The 22718-nt window shown below is 34.0% G+C and overlaps 2 protein-coding genes across 5 annotated transcripts; both read right to left on the bottom strand.

Annotated features, from left to right (window-relative positions):
- Nucleotides 1-3056: 3056 nt before the first annotated feature.
- On the bottom strand, nucleotides 3057-7374 carry LOC110655822 (protein FRIGIDA). The gene is made up of 3 exons (XM_021812281.2): nucleotides 6243-7374; nucleotides 4260-4435; nucleotides 3057-4172 (listed from the first exon to the last, which is right to left on the bottom strand). Exons 1-3 carry the CDS (start codon nucleotides 7177-7179, stop codon nucleotides 3378-3380), a joined length of 1908 nt encoding a protein of 635 aa, XP_021667973.2. The 5' UTR covers nucleotides 7180-7374; the 3' UTR covers nucleotides 3057-3377.
- A 5586-nt stretch (nucleotides 7375-12960) lies between these two features.
- On the bottom strand, nucleotides 12961-21100 carry LOC110659729 (uncharacterized). 4 transcript variants are annotated; one of them, XM_021817766.2, is made up of 13 exons: nucleotides 20695-21099; nucleotides 19578-20073; nucleotides 19145-19279; nucleotides 18902-19046; nucleotides 18259-18534; nucleotides 17778-18036; nucleotides 17129-17295; nucleotides 16922-17032; nucleotides 15681-15732; nucleotides 15478-15587; nucleotides 15256-15384; nucleotides 14488-14577; nucleotides 12961-13818 (listed from the first exon to the last, which is right to left on the bottom strand). In XM_021817766.2, the coding sequence occupies exons 1-13, from the start codon at nucleotides 20984-20986 to the stop codon at nucleotides 13300-13302; spliced, it is 2781 nt and encodes a 926-aa protein (XP_021673458.2). In that variant the 5' UTR covers nucleotides 20987-21099; the 3' UTR covers nucleotides 12961-13299. The 4 variants fall into 4 exon arrangements, with proteins under 4 accessions (XP_021673458.2, XP_021673456.2, XP_021673455.2 ...); XM_021817764.2 differs by having other exon boundaries at nucleotides 17138-17295; nucleotides 19578-21100; XM_021817763.2 differs by having other exon boundaries at nucleotides 19578-21099.
- Nucleotides 21101-22718: the final 1618 nt, after the last annotated feature.

Raw genomic sequence — 22718 nt, 5'->3', positions numbered from 1 at the left:
TTGTGCATCCTTTCACTTAGTTTTGATTTTATGTAATCTGAAGAAGGGAAGATTCTTCTAGGCGAGTAGGTTTATTATGTGATTTGTGAAAGAAAGGACAAAAGATCAATCATTTACTAATTTATTGTGAAGTTGCTTACAAACCACGGACCTTCCTTTTTGCTTACATCCGAATCTCTCAAGTGCTTCTAAGGATAGTTAAGAAGATAGTTGAAGAATTGTGTTGCAAAATTATTTAAAAACAAAAGAAGTAAATCACGACTCAAGCCTTACTTTAGTATTTGGGACACGAGGGAAGGCAGCAAAAGGACTTCTACATTATGGGGGAGGCCACTCCATTCTCAAAACTAGGAAACGACCCTTGCAAGTGTTTATAGTATCAGAACATGCAAAAGTTCCTATACAACTTTATGTCTTTTCAAGAATTAATAGATAAAAAATAAAAAGAACTCCACTGATATTATAATAAGATGTTTCAAGTAAGAAAATTAAATCTATGATTGTGAGGCATGCATAAAATCAGTCATTATAATCATTCAGCAATCAATTTTTATGAATTGAAGGCTGCTCTTTTTTTTTTTTAATGAGCTTACTTACTATATGCCACAATTTCAATTATACATATATATATATAACACCAAACCACTTTGTTAGTTATTAACAAATAACATTCACAAGATTACTCACTATATCTTTGCAGAACTTCCCATATTTTGTCTTAACTGAGGGAACTCATTCCATAGACAATGTCACTGTAAAGGCCAAAGGTGTTCTAATGCTACAAATTTGTGGAGTCATATAAGAAAAAGTAATTTTTACCTCTTGATCTGGGCCTAAGAAGACCAGAGCCATCCGCAGGAGGCTTACCAAGAAGGAAATTAAATGGATGCACATTGTTGAAGTGGATGCAACTTCATTTAAGCAATGGTATTTTCAGCATTATGGCATTGACATTGGCAAGAAGAAGAAAATTGTTGCTATGAAGAGCAACCATGTCCAAAGGAAACTTAGGAATGCTAAAAAGATCGAAAGATTGATCCCCATTTAGAAGATCAGTTTCGTGTTGGTAGATTGTTGGCCTACATATCATCCTGTCCTGGTCAATATGCAGAGCTAATGGATACATATTAGAGGATAAAAAACTGGAGTTTTATATGAAGAAGATTCAAAGAACAAAGGGTAAGGGTATTGGTGCAGCATAAACATTAAGTATGTCAAGTTTTTACTGTTTTGGTATATATATATATATGAAGCACATTCGGAATAGATATGAGTAGCTTCGTCTTTGACCTTTCCTCCATCTGTGTGTGTGTGTGTGTGTGTGTATCACTATGAACTCAAATGCTTGCCTCTGGATGAAGAAATGAGTATAAAAAGGAAGAAATAATCATAAGAATGGATATTTTTGCTCTTTCATTTGTTGGTTTCATGTTATTGGAGAGAGAACATGAAAGTTTGCACGCTTTATAAGGCGTATTACTTGCAAGTGCCACGTCTGACAACAAAAAGCCTCTTCACTCTTTTCTCCTAGTGTGAGATTACGCACAGTGTTGACTATGTAAATTTATGCCTAAATGTTTAAGTTTTTTTTTTTAGTTCAAGTGTCTAATAGGTTTGAAATTTAGTTCAAATGTGTAATAGGTAAAAACTAAATAATACAGGTTTGTGATGATGTGTTGGCCATCTTTCTTTCTTTGCATCATACTATAGGAAAAACTCTTTTTTAAGCCCCTCAACTTTACACATTTTTACTATTAAGCCCTCTTGCAAGTTTTTTTTTTTTTTTTATTAAGCCCTTAAACATTTATTTTCAGACGTATTAAGCCTTTTTGTTAATTAGGGTTTTGAGTGTATAATTCACACACATTCAAAGAACGTCAGGGCATAAAAAGTTATAAAAGGAAATTAAAAGACAACAAAGAGAAAGGGGATTTAAATCCCAATTCCTTATTTGCCATTGAATTAGAGAAACGCAAATGAAGATGGGAAACTACTGGCCTTGGAGAATGTAAACATGGTTTGAAGCTCTAGGGAAGATGATGACTTGTGAGTTGGTTACGTACAGTTGCCGTTACAATGCTAGGCCATCACAGCCTCCACCGTCCTACTGAGAGAGATAAAAGTTTATTGTGAATTAGATGAATAAACTCTCTCTCAATCTATTGATCGATGAAGATTTGAGTTGTATGTATTGTTTTGATTGAATGAAGTTTTGGGTTGCTTGTGTCATTTGGATTTGGTAAATTTTGAGTTGTTTGGGTCAGAACATAATTGGAGAAATTTATTGTTTTTGTCCTATTTGCAGATTAAGGCGAGAATGAGATAGTTTGCGTAGTTTGCACACAAAAAAGAGAAAGGAGAGAATGCAGGGAGAGAATTTGAATAGTTTACACAGAAAGAGTTAGTTTAGGTAGTTTGCAAAGAGAGGTCGGGTAGTTTTTAGGAAGAAAAATGCTAAATGGCCTGTCTGAAAATGTCCCATCTTAAGATTTGAATTTAGATTTAAGACTTAGGCTTTAGAGTTTAAAAATTTAGGATTTAAAATTTTTAGAGTTAAATTATATATATATATATATATATATATAAGAATTTTACAGTAGCCTTATTGCTTAAGGTACGGCAAGGCGGGCCAGGCGGTAAGTTTTTAAGGCAGGCCATGCAACATTAGAGGAAGAGAGAGGCTTAGAAACCTGAAAATTTGCCAATGGGAAAAGTGCATGTAAGATAGGCTAGGTTTTGACGCCCTGTATTTCCAGATCCATCTTCAAACTCGGGGCACAGCAGCCTGACACAAGTCTCGAACAACCCTAGGGAGAGCATAGATTTCAATAGTTTGCTAAATATGTATAACAGTCATCTCCAGAATAAAAAGTAAGAAATCCAAGAGTACATTTTTCCCTCCATTTTTTGAACAGAAGTTGAGTTAAGCCAATCCCAGTCCTAATTAGTTCAGTATTAGACCACTTGCAAGCTTTTTCCTCCATAAGACCTTTCTGACTAATCAGAATCTATTGTGTTTTGCAACTTTTGCATCTTGCATCATTACTTGCATAATATTAGCAATGAAAGACTACTCGCATCAACTTCTCATTGCACAAAGACTTGAAAGAATACAGTAGATCTTACCGATGCATTTTCTCCACACTAGGTAAAATATCTTAAGTGGATTGTGTTTGCCATACGACCCAATGCATTGGCAGATAAGTTTAACATGCAGAGCAGCACCTTGTACAATGAAAATCAACTCATGCTTCTGCTATTTTCTCCATTCCAGAAAATTAACTATATTTACTTTACAAATCAAACAAGGCAATGGGAGTCAGCATCAGAATCAACAGGTTGTATTGGGCTAGCCTTGCTGAGTACCACTGCTGTACTCACTTAACAGCATCAGCAAATCGATATAGATCAGACGTTGAGCTCCTATTAGCAGCACCAATAGGTGGAGAATTTGATACACCCACAAAACCTTCTATTGATGATGATGGCCCAAACAAACCAGATGCTGGTTGATGAATAAAGCTCTGCCCCCGAGACCCATCAATAAAGGCAGCATCCCCAACACCAGGCCATCCATATGCTGCACCATTGCTAGCCAATATTTGCCCGGTCCTATCAACAAGCATCTCCCTGTGAACTCCAGCAAATGAACTGGTGGATGGAATACTATATGCAGCTGAGAGACCCACTCCAGCACCATGCATTACAGTCCCACCTCCTGCCACTGTGCCACGGACATGTTCAGGCAAAGATACCACACCAGATCCATACAACACAGATCCAGCAACAGAAGGATTGTTGACATGACCAGAAAATCCACCATCCAACAAGTTCATTCGCAGGGAAGCATTGTACAAGCCACTGCCATCCACATGACCAGCAGCCCTTTGTTCGAGCAACCCAATGCCTGGAGAGGATATCAGGGGTGAACCTGCAAATCGTGGACGTTTTGTTTCTTGACTCTTCTTTGAGAACTCATTCCCATCTGCTTTTCTTTTTAATGCCACCTTATCTTCTATCCTTTTACTGAGGTCAGCAATTTCTTTCTCTAGCTTGTCTCTCATTTCCCTAAGTTGCCATCCAGGAAGAACCTTTACTGGATCAAGCTTGCGGTCTTCAAGTAGCTTTGTTACTGATTTCAGAGCAGCCAACTGCTTCTCATTTGCTTCTTTCTATGAAAGGTCATTACAAGATTGCACTATTAACACAACAAAGACAATGGTAATACATTTTGAATTAAAGTGCAAGTTAGCCCATACCAGTAAGATAGGTGAATTATTTGCTTCCCTCTTTCTCCTCTTTGATGCTTCTTTAGTATCTCGCAGGAAAGAAGTCAGAAGCTTCTGAGGAGGAAACTTATCCTCAATCCCAAAAGTATAAGCCACATCAACAGCTTCAATTTTCATTCCATTGTTCATCATTCTCTCTAGAATATCTGGAAAATCAAAGATGATAGAGCAAAGGTCAAGAATCGCGGTGGACAATGCTCATAGTTGGAGAAATAAGATCACATACTTCCAAAAAACAAACCAATGAACACTGTAAACCACAAAGAGAGTGCCAGTTAAGTAACAAAAAGTAAGAGCATATCCTCAAGTCCCCACAATTACCGCCAAGGCCGCTAACCACATAGCGCACTGGATGCATGACTAGTAGAGCATAGTAACAGTGGGAAAGATACAGATTCCCGCATACTGGAAGTTAAACTTCTCCTCAGTTAGGTAGATAACAAAACATTAGTCTATACATTTGTCACATACCCTTTCCTCCTTGAGCCATTTAGATCTTTTTGTTTCTGGAGCATTCCCAACCAAACACCTAATAGGTTATTGCTCCTCATGTTGCCCTCAGAAAAAATCCAGTTACTGTATAGTAGACAACTCAAAGAACCAAATACAACTACCGTTCTTGATTCCACATTGATTTGCAGATTTAGTGTTCCAAATAGCATGTATAAAACAGTTTCTGCTTGTTGAAACTGTATAAATTCCTAAGCTGTCCAGCAAACAACAGGACCTATAACCAATTTTATGGGCATTGAACCACATAAGAAGCCAACTTGTAGAAAATGGAGATTAACAGTAAGGAATATTAAGGATAGAATCATAGAACATGATGACGTGGATATCAAAAATATTTCAGAACAAGAAGGAAAATGAAGAAAAAATATGTACAAGAGAATTCTTATGTCTCTGCCTAAACTTGCAGACATAATGCCTAATAAACAAATTCTCCTGGAACTTTCCACAGACAACACTCATTAAATCCTCTTACAGTCCAGACAGCAACTAAATAAAAAAGACAACCTAACGCTAATAGTGTCTATGATCCATTGTTTCATGTAATTGTTTTCATAGAGACACACTTTCTACTAACTCAAGAGCAGGCATTAAAAAATCTTTCTTGACTGCCCATGGAGACATAAATTCATTGTTAAATAATATCCACAGAATTCCAACCCTTAAGGAATCTTATGACTTAAGATATGCTTAGAGAAATTATTTTCAGCCAAATTTAAGAGTCCATTTAAGCAACCGACAACCTCAATAAAATGTCTGGCCCATATCTGTCCATAAAGCAGATCTCTTACTGTTTAGTCGTCAGAAAAACATTTATAACTTGGGAGCATAAACTGTGGAGGATGGAGACAACATAATTTAGAAAGACACCAATGATGCTCCATGCTAAATTTAGTGTCTGCTTCAACAAAAAGAGAGATTTATTAATCACTGAAGAAAAATGAAAGTGGAGTATGCCACGTGCCTGAACAAAGCATTTGCAATGTTAGGTGCTGACGTTGAACATGCATTTACGTAATCTGCCCCCAACAAACTTCGAAAGTTATCAGGTGTCCCTGGCATCTACCCATGATATTTTAATTACTATTACATCCTTCCCAACCAACACAAACCTATTAGGTATCTAAAAGGAGAAAGAGGTGGATACATCCAATGTTCTCTAGGAGCTACTTCTTGCCTCTTTCTGTGTGTGCCAGTGCCATATGCTTTCTACTTGACATGGTATCTTTGTATTTACTTCACATTCTTAGACAAGCTTGTTCCCGTATTCTATTATCACCATTAAACAATCAAATTTCAAGGATCAACAACACAATAGCAACATGAAGAAACGTAATCAACTATAGTTTGGGATTTCTAAGTTGAAATTAGCGCACGATAAACTCAAGGAAAAACAGTGTAACAGACATCAACACATACTTGAAAATAATGCATGAGACGTACCTGAGACCCTGGCAACAAGGACTTGGGATCTTCGAAGGACATCCGCGATCTGCTTTGAATTACTCATCCGAACCAAATCCCAAACATCCTCATTGGTAAAAGCCTTTGGGATCCCATAACAACCAACGAGAAGAAGCAAACCCCTGGAATCAATGTCGCTGGCTTTCCCCAGACCACCCTCAGCTATAAGCCTCTTTCTCCAAGCCAGCGCAGCCTGCTCCGCTTCCTGCTTCACGGCGGAGTCAAACTCAATGCCATTGTCAATTATTTGCAAAAAGAATTCCAAAACTAAAATGCTAGCTTTTCTCCCAGGAATCATAGGAGAATTCTTGGTGTAGGCCCGGCTTCCCTGCAGATAAAACCGCCCGATGCAATCCAGCACTAGCTTGGCAGGATTCTGCGCGCATTTAAGGGCGGAAGGAACTTCAGCTCTAAGCTTCCGGATATTGGTTAGATGTGAGGTAAGATATCTACGGAGGTCTTTGCCACACATCATTTCGCAAAGAATTAAAAGCTCCGACTTGGCTGGCGCAGAACTTGTTGTGCCTGTTTCTGTTGTCGTTTGTTTGGCAGTGACTATTGGTCTTGGCGGGAGTGCGGCATCCATAGTGCTCTGGATGAAATCAAGATGGTTTTGCAATTCCTGAAATCTTCGATAAAATTCGTTAATGACAGCAGAGAGATTGCAGAGTTCGTCAATTGATTTAAAAAAATGTGCTCCCTTTGGTTCATCCCGTTTGGGTTGCTGTCGGTCAGGTACCTGAAGAGCAACAACCGAGAACTCTTGTGGTTCCTGTTTGACCTGAGATTGTGGTGGCGCCAATTGGTATTGCGGTGGTGTTGGAGTGGATTGATGTTCCTGTTTAACGTGGGCGAGGGAAGGTGGGTGGTAGGTGGAATTGAAGATGGTGAACATGGGCAAAGGAGGTGTCGCCATGGGAGAAGAGTAGAGAATCTGTGCCCTAATTTTTGATATATTATAATTCAGATACAACTATGGAAGCTGAAAAGACCTAATGATTCACCGGTATGATGAAACCGTCCGGTGCGAAGCGTGGGCTTTATTTCTCGTTTTGGTTTTTTTATACAACAGAACGCTTGGGCTTTATTTCATGGAAGGAGATCCTTCTTGCCTTCCGGTTTGATCCCTGTTGGGAATTTTTTTAATAAAAATCCTTTATTTGTTTTTTTTAACCCTTTTGTTTGCATTTTCCTAAAAAATTATTTATTTTTCTAAAAAAATAAAGATTAATTTAAAAAAAATTTAAAAAGAAAAAGAGTATGATTTAAATTTTAATTTTCTGAAATATTGAATAAACAAATATTTTAATATTATTTAATTTAATATTGTATGTCCAGTCGTTATGGCATGGCTTTTATATATTTTTTTTTCCTCTTTTCATAGGAAATTATTGGTTCATCACAGGATTTGATTAATATAATCTTACAAAAAATATTTATTTAAATTTTAAATTCAAATCTTAATTGAGCTACAGCAAACAAAAAAGAAATCCACTGCATATGAATATTGTTTGATTAAACATTATATATAGTTAATTTTTGTTAGCATCTCCAAAATCTATAGGAATAATTTCAAAAAAAAATTATTATGCCATTTTATATTTTATTATTTAAAAGATAAATTTTTATTTTTCATCTTTATAAATAGTTAGCAGCATTAGGACTTAGTCTTTCTTCTCTTTAATAATATGTCGGTGTGATATTTTTTTACATCCCACAATTATATTTATATAATTTAAAATATATAATTAATATGATTAAAATGATAAAATTTATTTAATTTTCTATTATATATTCTTTACTCTAAAAATTAAATAATTTATATTTTTTAAATTATTCTTAAAATTAATATATATATTAAATAACATTCTTTTTATGTTGTCAAATGGCATATTTTTTTCTAATATTGTCACTTGATATTTTCTATAAAAAGATTAATTTATTAATTACTAAAGATATTAATATGTTAATTATATAATTATTTTTATTAAATAATAATTTTTTCTATATAATTATTATTATTAACTTGAAAAGCATTATTAATACTATTGTTATATCAACTTTCATTTTTTAATAATTATTTCCATATTTTTACTTGCTCTTTGATAATTTATTTTTAAATAAACAACCATGATTTCCAACTCTAATTTTTTTTTTTTTTAACACATTCTGCCACTCTTATCATATATAAATTTCATCTCAAAAATTTAGAACATCTATAACTTAATGGCTTAAGAGAAATTCTTAAAAAGAAAAAAAAAATCTCATGAAAATTTATCGAATCAAAATTTAAGGTTATATATGTTGAAACTATCTTAACTAAATCAATCCAAATTAAAATGTTGTCACAAATTATCAATATTTTTTACTATTTAAATTGGAGCTATCAAAATATTGACATAACATTTACTTATTTCATTGTTTAAAAATTAATTTTTAATTAAATGATTGAATATTTCATCAATATTCATTTTAACTTTATATTTTTTTAAGATTCCTTCATAATGTTTTAAATTTTTAATATTTATTCTATTATAATAATTCATGCATAATATATATATATCATTTTTTCTGATATTACCATATGGAATATTTTCTCCATAACACTTTCTATAAAAAAAATTAATTTACTAATTATTAAAGATCTTAATATGTTAATTAATAATGATTTCTTATTAAATAATAATTCTTTCTTACATTTATTCTTGCTTTCCAAAGCATTATTAATATCATTCTCATATCAATTTTTAGTTTTTAATAATTATTTTCATATTTTTACTTAGTTTTTAATAATTTATTTTAAAAATGCAACAATACTTTTAATCTCTCAATTTTATATTATTTTATTAATATTTTCATAGTACAATTAATAAATTATCAATATTTTTGCTTTTAATATTAACTGGGGAATTGATAAGTTAATTATAATTTAAAGTAATTAAATAACTAATTAATAAAAATAGAGAAAATTAATAAAATTAAATAAATTTTATTTTGTAATTTAATTGCAACTTAGCATAACTTTATAATCTTATGTGTGTAGCTTCATTAATAATTAACTTACTAATTCTCCAATTACGTATGAGCTACAAATTATTTAATGATTATACTTTTAATATTATAATAAGTATTCATTATTATTAGGTAAGTTATAATATATTAACATATATTTATTTCATATAATTATAAATTTATATAGTTCATACACATAAATTTGTGTTCTTTTTTTCTTTTGCATTATCTTTATATTTTTAAAATAAATATTAATACTACTAAATAAAGATAATATTTAAATATATTATATTTTTTAATATATTAAGAGAATATATAAAATTTTTATATTTTAAAGTGATGAAAATGATTATATGATTTAATTAAACTCAAATTATTTTATATTTTTAATTAATATTTTTATTATATTATTATATTTTTATTATAAAATCCTGATTAAAAAAATTAAAAGATAAAAAATTTAGTTTATATAAAAAGTAATAAAAACAAATTACAAAGTAATTGATAATGAATTTAAAATATTATTTTATTTTTATATATTAAAATTAAAAATATATAAATTAAAATTATTATTATCCATATACAAAAATACATACAATTTTCTAATTAAGAAGGAAAGTCTATTTTTATAACACCCCAAATTTTTAAATTTATTATTTTGTGAGTAATATTAATATTTTAATTTTATTTAAATTTTAAGAAATTATTTGAAATTTTTCGGATTTTAGAAATCAGGTTTGATTTCCCGAAAATATAAAACTTTGATGATTTTTAAAAATTAATTTAAAGACCACGTGGCAAAACTAAAAATACATTTGGAGTCTACAAATTTTTCTGAGTTTTTTGAAATTTTTTCGGAATTTTTGAGCCTCGTTTTCGGTCCCAATGCAGAGTAAAAATTTAAAATTTTGTATCATGAATCGGACCGACCTAATCGAACCGGACCACCGGCCTTTCTTTTCTTCTTCTTCTTCCCTTCCCCGCGCGTTCCGACCTCTCTTTCTCTCTCTCTCTCTCTATCTCCCATTTTCTCTCTCCTCCCTCCTCCCCAGGCCGCGCCCTGCCCTCCCCACCTCGCCCGCGCCCCGCCCCAGTGCCTCCCCACGGCTGGCCGACGTCCCAGGCAACCGGAAAACGCGCGCGAACTCCTCCCCTGCGCGTGCGCGATGCCTCACCTTCCTGACCGAAATTCGGCCGATCCGGCCACTGATTGGGCCGGGTCTTGTGTCAAACACCATCTACACCTCAAGAGCTTTCCATAGATTCCAAGAACAACAAAATCCATCGAACAGTTTGCCCAATTTTTGTCCAGGAAGTTTTAGCCCATTTCGATTTTTGGGCTAGATTTCTCGCAAACCGTGTACCCCATGAGAAAACCGAGAGTACCAGAGCGCTCCACTTGTCAAGAACTTCGTGGCAATATAAATTTCAAAATTTTTCGACACCATTTTTTAGTGGGTCCCACGAAACTTCGTAGTATTTTTTCTGGGCATTAAATGAGCTTAGAAAACTTCGTAAAAATTATATACTAACCTCTGTGTTGTGGGCTTTGTATAGGTACCTTCAATTCGCGGAAATTCGATGGTTGCCCAAGTCTGTGAATTTTCGGCCAGACAGACCGGCTACATAAAAAATCTTGGAAGTGGATCAATATTTTGGCTACCCCACCATTGTCAGATGTCCTGAGCGCGTTCCCGAAATCGGAATCGGCGTAGGTAAACCCGAACCTTGCTTTTCGTAATTTTCTAGTGCTTGAATGGGATTAAAAAATTTATAAAATATTCGTGGTAGCTCAGAAAATTATGATTATTTTTGCATTAGCTTAGTAATATTGCTAAGGACGGCGGGGCAAAGTTTCAGAATTTTTAGAGCTTATTTAGATAGTTTTTGCAAAAAAGAGTCAATTATATTGACTAAACTGTAATTTTACATATTAAAATTGATAACTGTTTGGATGGGCCCAGGAGGGGCTGTGTGATGTGATTGAGTTGTGGATATATGGTTTGTGGATATAGAAGTGTGTTTTAAGTCTTTTTGTAGGTTGGGTAGGTCCTAGGTATAAGGGAGGCTCTGCCAGATTTTCGACACGACTTAGGACGTATTTGGTCTTTTCTTAGTTTGTATTGAGTCAATTGTATTAAATAATTATAATAAAATTTGTCAGGTGAGCCAAGACAGCCTTCCTCCTCCACCCAACCGCCACAGTGACTTCGGTTGAGTCTGTGAGTAAAATATTAATTTTAATTATAATTTCGATATTATTATATGTTCAAGCATGCCCATGCATCACTTATAAATATATACTTATGTAGTTAAACACTAGGCACGTTTTATGTTGCATTCATAATTGTTAAAGTGCCATAGATGTTGTTGTGGTAATTTAGAGTAGTGTGCGTGCGTTGGCGTGCGTGTGATGTGTTGTTGGCTATGGACAGGACAGGTAGACACAGCTTGAGATCTTCGCTGGGATCCAGTCCTTTGGGGTAGACACGGCTTGAGTTCTTCGCTGGGACCCCGATTTGGTTTATTAAGTGGAAGTCCGAGCTTGAGTTCTTTGCTGGCACAGTTTGGATTAAGAGAGCTGTATAAGGGATCAGCTCCCTTATATGTATTGTTTGACATTATCGAGTGTGTGAGTGCTCCAAATTACCTTTTTGCTGTTATGATGTGAACATATTGCCGATGTTGCATTTCACTCTACAGGGTGCATTAGCTTTAGATAGTTATAAAGATTATGGTTAAAATTGATATTTTACTCTCTGAGTCGAACGCTCACTCCTATTTATTATTTTTCCAGGTTACAGGAGGATTATTATTGTGGTTAACCTGCTTTTCTTCTTCGCAGATCGTTTATTTATGTTTGTATAATTCTGTTAACTTCTAGAATTTCCGCATGTGTTAGAAATATTCATTTGATTTAGGTCTGTAATAGAATTACCATGTTGGACCTGTAAACTTATTATATGCATGTATGTTGGACTGAATAAGGGAGCTGAGCTCCCATTTATTTTTATGACATTTGAGTATGTGGAGGGTGAGCTGAGCTCCCCAATTGATTATATATTGTGTTTACAGGTCGGGTGAGTCAAAAACTACCCGTTGAAAGGTCCATTTTATGGTCGGACCTTGTCCGGTTGAATTCTTGAAATTGGGCCCAAATGGGCCTTAGAATTGAGTTGAGGAATAGTTAGGCTTACTACGGGCCTCAGGGGCTTTAAGCTGGTCTAGGTCCTAGTGCCGGTCCGGCCCATAGGTTAGGTCGTGACAATTTTTATGAGGAATATTTTCTTATAAATAATTAGTGCTGTACTGCTGTGAAATGTGATAAAGGATAAAATAATGGAGTAAAGCTATTTAATGAAAAACAAATGTGAAAGTGATTAATTTTTAAAATCCTAACGTGCATTAGAACATGAAAAATGTTGGCAGAACTCGCTCAGCATTTATTATCGGAGCCTTGATATTAAGTTTAAAGAAAATTAACATTTAATTCTTATATTTCAATGAAATTAAATATTTTTTTTTATTTTAAAAAATATATTAATTAATTTCCATATTTTTATTCTGTTTATTATTTAATTTATTCATTAAATTTTAATCAAAATTTTTATTAATTAATGTATTCAAAAGAAAGAAATTATTGCTATAAAAATTAAATTATTATATTTTTCAAGTAAATATGCTCTTACAAAATTTACTTTGTTCTCTAAAAATACATATCATGAAAAGGAAAAGGTTATTTACAAGGGAATAAGTTACCAATAACCTTTTACTCGTATATTAAAAAAGGAGGGAGGCGGGGACATTTTATACACTCATGGTTAACAATATACAGATGCAATCTCTACAATAATAAAATTGCAAAGATGAATCCTTTCCCCCAGTTCCGAAAGAATCAGATTACACTTTTTTAGGACTGAATCTATTATCTCAGGAGTCAGGCCATCGCCGTTTCTCACAAAATTTACTAGCTGCTCCCGCCCGTGATGAAAACCTTATTTTGGTTCCTGATTAAAAAAAAAAATCAACAGCTCTGGCTCCATAGCATCTCAGCATATGCTTTCTCCTCTTCCTTCTCCTCTACAACATAATGAGTTGCCTCAACAACTTCCTCTTCTTCATCAAGAATCACTTCTGTCATTTCTTCTAAATTTGCTGATTCTACAATTTTTTCTGCCTGTGGTTCCACATTTTCATTTAATGCCTCTCTCATTGCCCACATTGTTGCTGGCCTATCTGTTGGCCCATATTTTGGAGCTGGCACATTGAAAGGTAAAACAATATCATCCAACTTAGCATGATCTTTGTTAACCACACCCTTTTTCCATGACGGAGGAAAAACAAAAATGATCCCTAGCTCATAGTTACAGACATGAAGCCTCAAACCCAAAGAAGAGTTTGTTTTCCTAGCTTCATTCAACTTTAGACCAGGTGGATTGGATATAGGTCTTCCCCAGGCAGCAGCACTAAAATTATGTGACCCACAATAGACCCAACCAAAAGAAGATGCATCTGTCTTAGACTGGAAGCGTCTCCTTGCCACCTGCTTTCAATTTTATCTTTAGTTTTTTTTTTTTTATATACAAAATCTCAGTGGCTGCTATAAGATGTACAGCGATACTCTCTAAGTATTCATGAACCAAAAAAGATTATCTTTTTTTTTTTTAAATGGAGGGTACTGTAAATATATGTACAAAATGAAAAAAGTGAATGAGGTAATCCAAATCATGCATCAAGAGCACTTCCGAACACATGGATGCGCTTGCACTTGTGTGCACATTAACACAACAGCAATTCATTATTGATTAAATGATAAAAATTGCAACTAATAGGTATAGTGTCATGAATCCAGTTTAAGCTATCAGACCAGATGTCCTGAAAGTAAAGTCCATCATACCAACTTGGCAAACTATTTAAGATTTTGATGAAAAATGGGACAAGAGAGAAGGAGAAAACATTAAATTCTCAAAAGTATTATTTTTTTAATGGATGCAATCTCGTCTAATAGATAACAGTATGCAACTACAACATTATCTCAGAACAAAAAACAATCATATAAAAAAGCCCAAGCACAGACTGCCATCACAAGATTGTTTATTTGATAAAGGTTTTCTTTTAAAAAAAAAAATTAGTTTATTCGATAAAGGTTTTCTTTAAAAAAAAAAAAATTAGTTTATTCGATAAAGGTTTTCTTTTTTCTTAAAAAAATTACCTTGGCATGAATTGGGTGCCGCACTCTATGATGAGGATGAGGAACCGCATCATGAAGTATGTCTAATGTTCTCAACCTTTGCCATGTTTTCTGCATGCAGAACAAATGGGAAGAAAGATCAAAGAAAAGATTATGTACATCCTCTCAGATGAAAGAAACATAAAATAGAAAAGTTCCAAAATAAACTCAAAACTTTCCCTTGAAGATTGGTAGGACGAAGAGAGAGATGAGAAATATATATAACTCCATTTTCATCTCCATCATGATAAGAGAAACAGAGACCACAAAGGCTGCCTTTCTTTTAATACAAATATCATGAGAAAGAAGAAACTTCACAAATTCAACCACATCCCAACTACAACTCCCTTTCTCTACTGTGTTGGAAACACAATACACATTTCATAACATTTAACCATATATGATGAATATCCTAAGCAAAGACAAAACTAGAATTGGTTCACATCTCAGATCTCATTATAAGCATCCAGCAAAATCCAGGAACATATATATCTATCATAATTAATATGGTGCTCTGGCATTGAATTCCATGCTCAGGGGGGCTGCCATGCATTCAACATTTAAAAGATGGCATTAGAAGTTAGAATAGAAAGCACAACCCAGTTATGCTGTTCCATATCTTTTGCCTGAACCAATTCAAACTCAAAGCCATACACTCAACTGGGAAGCCTAAACTCAAACCCATTTGGATCAATACTTCCAAGTGGGGTATAGAACATAAAAGGAATCATTAATAAAGTTCATTTATACCTCTGAGAAGCAAAGAATGCGCCTTGATGGCAAGATTCCATTGCATGCATTTTTCACTCTCTCAATTGTAGGGAAAATGATTCTAATGGATGGATTTTTTGATTCTTGACTACCAGTCCAGCAGCCCCACTGTCCAGAGAATCAATAAACTAGTGAATCTGTCTTAAAAAAAATATATATCTGAATATTTCTACGACATTTACAGTAACGCATTCCTATTACCTCTGGATCAGATTCTTCTGAATCGAAGAATTGCACTGATTTCTTTCCAGTGGCTGCAGAAAAAGCAGCCAAAAATTGTGTATTGACTGATGAGCCAATTGAGGATGAGCCTTCAAAACAGAATGTGCATCAAATGACAAGCAAAAGAAAACTTCTCTTCAAACTTGTGGAAAAGAATTAAAGTCTGTGCCATTAACACTCACCATAAAAAAAATCGGATTGTTCCAGTTCAGGCCATTTGTACTGATCTAGAACCTTGTGAAAAGCAAAAAGATATCATAAGATCAGGTATTTTCATAAATAAACAAGTGCATCCTACTTGAGCTAACAGCCAGGGTGTTTTGCCTATGTCAAACAGATCCAGTAAATATTGTTACTTAATCTTGTAATCAAAGATTGCATAATCATTCAACCCTTAATATGGTTTTCAATGCCCCATTACGATTCACTTCGACATGTTCCCACTTCCCATGTAAAATACAGAAAAGTAGTACTTATGGTGATTTGTATAGCCATTTTGCAGAATACTCCTTCCACCAAAACCTCAACAAATGGCACATCAAAAGAAAATGAGGAAGACTACTTCAAAGGTTAAAATGTCAAAAAGAGACATAAATTGTTTCAGCCACATGAACAACACACAACACCACCCCCACCCCCCTCCGCCAAAATTAAAATCATTTGGACAATCTAACAGGCATCTTAGAGCCAACATTATCATCTCCAGCCCCAACAGCCAGTATGAATCACAGTTCTATAACTAGATTCTTGCAGGAAGGCATCCCCCCAATGAAACACTGAAAAGAAGCAATCCAGAAAACCACATTCAAAAAAAAAAAAATCATACTCACTGAGAACAACTCAAATTTGTATTAGATTGGGAAATTTTCCACCATAGTCCAAACCCACTTTACAGGGTTGAAGATGTATAGATAGTGTTATGTTAGGTAGTAGCCCTAACAGTAGATATCCCAGAGAAGAAAATAGAAGAAATAATAGAACAGAAGAGAGAGAGAGAGAGAGAGAGAGAGAGAAAGGGAGAGAAGGGAATTTTAGAGAGAAGATAGAGAATATTATTGATCAGAATTCAGAATGTCTAATACAGGTGTTTCATCTCCCTTTTATAACAGATTCTCCTCCAATTCCCTAATAACTGCTCTTTAACAACTACAACTGTCACTGCTCATAGTTTCCCTCCCAAACAATTAACAACTACTCAATAAACCTAACAAACTTTCCCTCCACAATTCTAATTTGCTCTACTAGCCCAATTACATATTCCTTTCCTTATTTCTATATTTTCTCCTTCTCTATGTAACATGTTAATGATAACATTGAGGTGAATGCCCACAGTGCACAGTGGATAAGATAGGATCCATCAACCAGACATTGCATAGCTGAAGAGTTAAAAGCTATAATTTTTACAACTTCAATTTTTCTTTACCTCTTGTAGTCGCCAAAGGCCTGTGCATCTCCGAATTGAAGCAATGAGAGAGCTAACTGCAATAACATGTTCAGGTAGCATCACTCTCATCATATCCGGAAAGCGAGGCCCCTACACAAGTCAGCAATATACAGTTCATGTGCCTTACAAAAATTCAAGCATGTAATTTTTAAGCACAACAACCAGATAATGACAGAAAAACCATGCCTGTGACACCTGTAGTATCAGTTGCACTCTCGTGTTGCTCCCTCCTAAAGCAGCTGCAAGGGCTTCTTTAGGATGAACATATCCAGAGAATCTGAAGAATCCACTGTCCCACAATGGAGAAACCCACTTCGCAACATATCTAGGCAGAAAACCAAGTTGCACACAATCTAGTGCAAGAAATGAAATGACAGTAGTCAGTACTATATCCTACCATTTAAAAGCCAGATCACAGCATGTCCAAATCTCACAATAATTCAGGAAGCTACCCGCATGAAATTGCACAGTTCTACATGACAGGTAAACAAACGCCAAAAGGAAATATGAAGAAACAACCCAAGCTAAGAGAAGACCAAGAAACATTTGCAAAACTAAATATAATTCTTATATTTTTGGAAGAAAAAGTTATGGTAGGCTGTATAATAGCATGAAGCAACATAAAAAATTAGAAACATTATAATGCAACTAAATGGGCAACCCCTATGTTCAGGCAAATGTTTTTGCCATCACAAGGAGTCCAGCCCTTGCTATATAACCAGAGCATATATGGCCAGAGAAACAAGAGTAGACAAAGTGTAAAATAAAAGGTGGGTGGTGCAATACTGAGCATGTAGTAACTCAAAAGCATTAAAGCAAGCAAAGGGAATTTCACCTCCTTCAGAAAATTGATCAGGATTAGGAACAAGAATGCTCACAGCATTCACATCTGCAGGCAAATTGTTGTTTCTTCTCAAAACAATCTCTATCCCATAAGCATTTTCGCAAGATCTCCCAAGGAAAGCAGCAAGTCTCTTAAGCAATGCACCATTTGTGTCAGTTGCAGTGCGAAAAAGGTGGCTTAAACCAACAACAGATTCTTCAACCAAGCCCAGGAACTTTTCATCAATTGACTCCAATGCATACTGAAAAGCCTGGATAAGAGTTTAATGATGCTATTTATGAGTCCATTAAATCAAGCCCCTTTTTCTTTAAGAATGGGAAATTAGAAAACTTGGGTATTCAGCATCAAGGGCTAAGGTTGAGATTCCTACTCCCCAAACTACAAAAATGTAATGATTGTATCAGATTTGCATTTAGGCACAAAGCATGCACATGGAAGCATTCATGCATGCATCAGAAATGAGAACACTCACATAAGAAGTTCTACAAGAATGAATTCCAGGTATTGAAGCAACTAGATACCCCATGGCCCCTTCAAAGTTGTATTTTGTCAACTCAACAATCCAATGGGCCTGACTAGGAACATCAATCAAAAGAGAAGCCATGAATCCAGCAAGCTGAGCAGCAAAATCAGATCTTGAATCTTGATTTATTTCTCCATTAGAAAGTCGAAAGAAAAGAGTTGAGAGATCAGGTGTACTTCTGACAGGGAAATCTTGCCACCAAACAGTATTGGTCACGTTATTCCACTGTAAGTTTCAAGAAAACTGATAAGCAACATCATAACCAATATAAGAATAACAGTTTGTATCAAGCAGGATAGAATAATGCACGCAGTAACCTAAGAAATCAAAAGAACACAGCAAATTAACGTAATCATGTCAGCAACATCAGGGCTTTCCACCAAATTAGGCCAATTGAAGGAGACCAAACGAATCCCAACATATTTCCTGAAGTCTGAATTTTTTTTAATATTGAACTAATTAAATCATTTCTACAAAACCCTACAGGAAAATGATTTCAGATTCTAAAACTATTAATCAAAATATTTAAATTCCACATCTTACAAACTAAGCAAGCATACATAGCCTTATCATTCAACTTTCAAACAGTCACCTGATTCAACACTAAATTTGCAGAAGTGATGATAACACGAATACTATCTTCTCTTTGCAAAACAAGCAACTTTGGATGATGACAACCAATGCCTTGTCTCCTGCGGTCGTTACCAAATGCTATGGCCTCAGGAAATGGGGGAAACCTATTACAGTAATTGGACAATAGTGAATGTTAACTATTAACACTCTACTAATTCATATGTGGTGTAAACCAACCAAGCAAGCTGAAACCACTACTTACACTACAACTAAGTTTGGAAAACTGGGGTATGGCATGGAAATTCGTTCACCAGGGCTGGCACTCCAACATCTCTCACTGTTGTGACAAGCAATTGTTACAGGCAGATGGCATGGAATCTCACAGTATGATAAAAACCTGTCAAAACGCCTGTCTTAGAATTCAAAAATGAAAATATGATAAACTATGGGATTAAGTAGACAAATGCACTAATTCAATTGCAAAATATGTTATTTCCGAATGGCCAGACAAAAATCAAGTCAATAATAATGGAAGGATTAAAAAAAAAAGATGTAGTTAATCATTTTCATTGTTGATTTTCAGTTGTGAAAACTATGACATAGATAAACTAACTACAAAATGAATGAGTACCTAGTCTCAGAAATTTCATGAGTAAAAACTACTAAATCAGGAAAGTAAAGGAATAACTCTTTACCATAAAATATCACTTGTAAATGTTGCAATAAATATCCTATTAATGTTTTTGATGGGATGAAGAAGTTCTGGTAAGGAGATAACATTTTGGTGGCTGGATGAACCAGAGTCCATAAAATGAAGGCGATTCAAGTAAAACTTCTTTCCAGGTGGCAGACAATTCATCTGAACATCACCAAAATCAGGAGAATTCTCCTTACCCACAGAATTCAATGGCGAGTACTTACAATTATTATCAACATCACCCTCAGAATGGTCTTGAGAAATGCCTTTTTGACACAAATTATCACTTCCAGAAGAAACGTGCTTTGTGTCACCTTTATCCTTGTAACTTTGTGTATCCTGACAGGGTTGTGCTTCTTCTTGCCTAAAAAGAAGTGCAGCACTATTTACCATTAGTTCATCTCCCACAGAAAATTTTCTGTTATCACCTGGGACCAAACCTGAATGGTCGTTCAATTTGCTTTTACAATCATTTGTGATCTCCATTCTGGAATCTGAAAAAGCAAATTGTTGAATGTGAGATATGGGATCATCGCTTTGCAGTATTTGTCTACATTGACTTGACAAAAACTTTGCCCTCCCAACAATGCCTCCAGATTTCAGTCCAGATAAATCATATCCTTGGGGCATAATTTCATTTGCATGGACAGCAAAAACCCTTTTGTTCCTGTTCCCACTAGACACTGATCCTTGCGAGTGTTGCATTGATGTTGTTCTCCCAAACAACCCAAGTCTCTCCACCTGAATCTCATTTGACCCCATGACAACCTCCTCCTTGAAAACAACCCCCTGAATCACAAACCCAATTTGAACTCCTAAACTGCATAAACCCTCGTTGCCACAAGCAAGCAGAATCTCATCTCCAGTACACAACTCTCTAACCGTGCCTCTGTTTACCTTAATCCCATTGACAAATACTCCATTCAAAGAAACCCTAATCCTAGAACACTCTACGCTCTCTTTCTCCTCACCTTCCAATTGATCATAACAAATTAACCTCCTCCTAAATTCAGTAACGACACTACTAGTTCTAGTAACATGCAATAAAACTGCTCCATCCAGAATATATATCTTGCGATGAACGCTATCAAATAAAATCTGGCAATGTTGCTTACTGACACGGCGATCGTTGAAGAAAAAGTCGCAGTCGCTGTGAGTTCCACTTCGGCCAATGGTGTAGGGTCGGCCCGGTTCCAGGCGGATTGCATGGAGAGGCTTGCCGGTCGGTGAAATCAAAGGGACGTTGAAAAATTGGAGATGAATTAGTGCCGATTTGGTTATGAGTTTAGGTTTTTTCCTGCTGCGAAGTGAAGTTGAGATGGGTAATAAGGGATCATCCTCCTTCTTCTGAGGTCCTCCAGTTCTCTTGTTATTGCTGTTAGTAGAAGGAAATATTGAATCTTTCATATCAAACAGGAAGAATAAAAGAATCAAATAAAATGGCGGAGCTTCGTTGAAGGACAAAAATTGGAGGGAAATTTCCTTCCCGTGTGAACGGCAAAAATGTCAAAACCCTATTTCTGCAATTTTCCCTCCTAATTTTCAATCGCTGGATTCGGTTGTGGGCTGCACTGCTACAGCGACGTTGTTATGGGCCCTACTATGGACTTTTCTTCCATTAAAATTAAAATTTTTATTAATCAAATTATAATTTGTAATTTAAAAATTGGATGATTAATCAAATTAAATTATAATTTATAATATATTAACTTATATTTTTTAATTTATTAATAAACTTTTTTTTATAAACTTCAACTTAAATTTTAAAAAGTTATAAAAATTATAAAAGTTATATATTAATGTTATAACTTCATGATTTGTGTGTATAGCCACAGTGAAACTAGGTAAACTCTAAAATTTTTAAAATGAAAATTTCACCTATAAATTTTATTGTATTTTTTTTTAAGTTATTATTTAGTTTTTTTTATATTCAACCATGTACACATGCACACAGACTCATGTGTGGGGGATTGCCTACAAGTACACTGGCTCTTCCTCTCAAGCAATTTGATTTTTTTTATTCAAAGATATACATACGCACACATACAGTTTAAGAACATGACATACTCCGTGATAAAAACCATAACAATTTTATTAAAACATATTAATCCATATAAGCTATTTACACACGCTATTCACAATTGATGTTGAATCTCAGGAAAAGGTTTTCATATTTTCAATGGTTTACAGAGTTCTTATGCTATAAAAAAAAATTGATGAAGTTTGAGAGATGTATAACATGATTGAATCAATGAATTTACATATTCAAGCTTGTAATTAACTTGAGTTTTATTTTGATTAGTTGATAAGTTAAAATTAGCGGACGATGAAATATTTTTTGTGTGAGTTTTTTTAGCCTTGATTTAAATTAACTTCTTATATGTCAATTTTAATTTTTTTTGTGAGTGTTATTCATTCATGATTTGTTACTCTAAAACTTACTTTTAATCAAATTGAGGTCACATGATTATATGCACATAGACCTTATTTGACTTTTTAATACTTTTATTTTTGTTTTGATATGTACTTTTATATAAATTTTATTTATATTTTTATATTATTTAATTTTAATCTTTTAATATTTTATATTTTTATTTTAATTCCTATATTTATATAAAACTTTATTTTAACAGGGAAGTTTATAAATTATAATAAGATATTTAACTCAAAAAATATATAAAATAAGACAAAACGTTATCTGTCATGCGTCTAATTATTTGGCTTAATAGTAATAATAATAATAATCTAATTTCCACGTCTCATTCCATTCAAATATTTTAATTCTTTTGTCTTTAATAAGTATAAAAAAAATAATAATAAAGAGATAAATACATTACAAATATTTAATTTCAAAAATTAAAATAAAATAAGTAAAAAAAAAAATTGAAACATGTTTGTAACTATAAAAAGTTGGAATTCATGCAATGTTGAGCTTAATAATTATTAAATTGAATATTTATATATAAATCTATATATTTATTATATATTTTTTAATTAATTTTAATATTAATATTTACTTTAATAGTCATTTGATTCGTCCTCACATATTCAACTTATATTGGGCGCGTCTTTAAAACATTACTTGACATGGGAATGAGCATGTAAAAATCAAAATCACAAACGTAGTTGTCGTCTTGGA

Source organism: Hevea brasiliensis, chromosome 13 (genome assembly GCF_030052815.1).
Source record: "Hevea brasiliensis isolate MT/VB/25A 57/8 chromosome 13, ASM3005281v1, whole genome shotgun sequence".
NCBI classification, from domain to species: Eukaryota; Viridiplantae; Streptophyta; class Magnoliopsida; order Malpighiales; family Euphorbiaceae; genus Hevea; species Hevea brasiliensis.
Note: the sequence above shows the minus strand (reverse complement) of the source record. Positions and strands in the feature narration are given on the sequence as shown.

Bases quoted from the DNA above. Each gene is read 5' to 3' on its own strand.
- LOC110655822 (XM_021812281.2), bottom strand. From the start codon at position 7,179: ATGGCGACACCTCCTTTGCCCATGTTCACCATCTTCAATTCCACCTAC. The intron at 4,436-6,242 runs GTACGTCTCATG...TTGATTTTCCAG, and splicing joins CCTTGTTGCCAGGGTCTCAG to ATATTCTAGAGAGAATGATG. The intron at 4,173-4,259 runs GTATGGGCTAAC...GACCTTTCATAG, and splicing joins ATAATTCACCTATCTTACTG to AAAGAAGCAAATGAGAAGCA.
- LOC110659729 (XM_021817763.2), bottom strand. From the start codon at position 20,986: ATGAAAGATTCAATATTTCCTTCTACTAACAGCAATAACAAGAGAACT. The intron at 15,733-16,921 runs GTAAAGAAAAAT...GCTTTTCACAAG, and splicing joins GCCTTTGGCGACTACAAGAG to GTTCTAGATCAGTACAAATG. The intron at 13,819-14,487 runs GTAATTTTTTTA...AATTGAAAGCAG, and splicing joins GGCACCCAATTCATGCCAAG to GTGGCAAGGAGACGCTTCCA.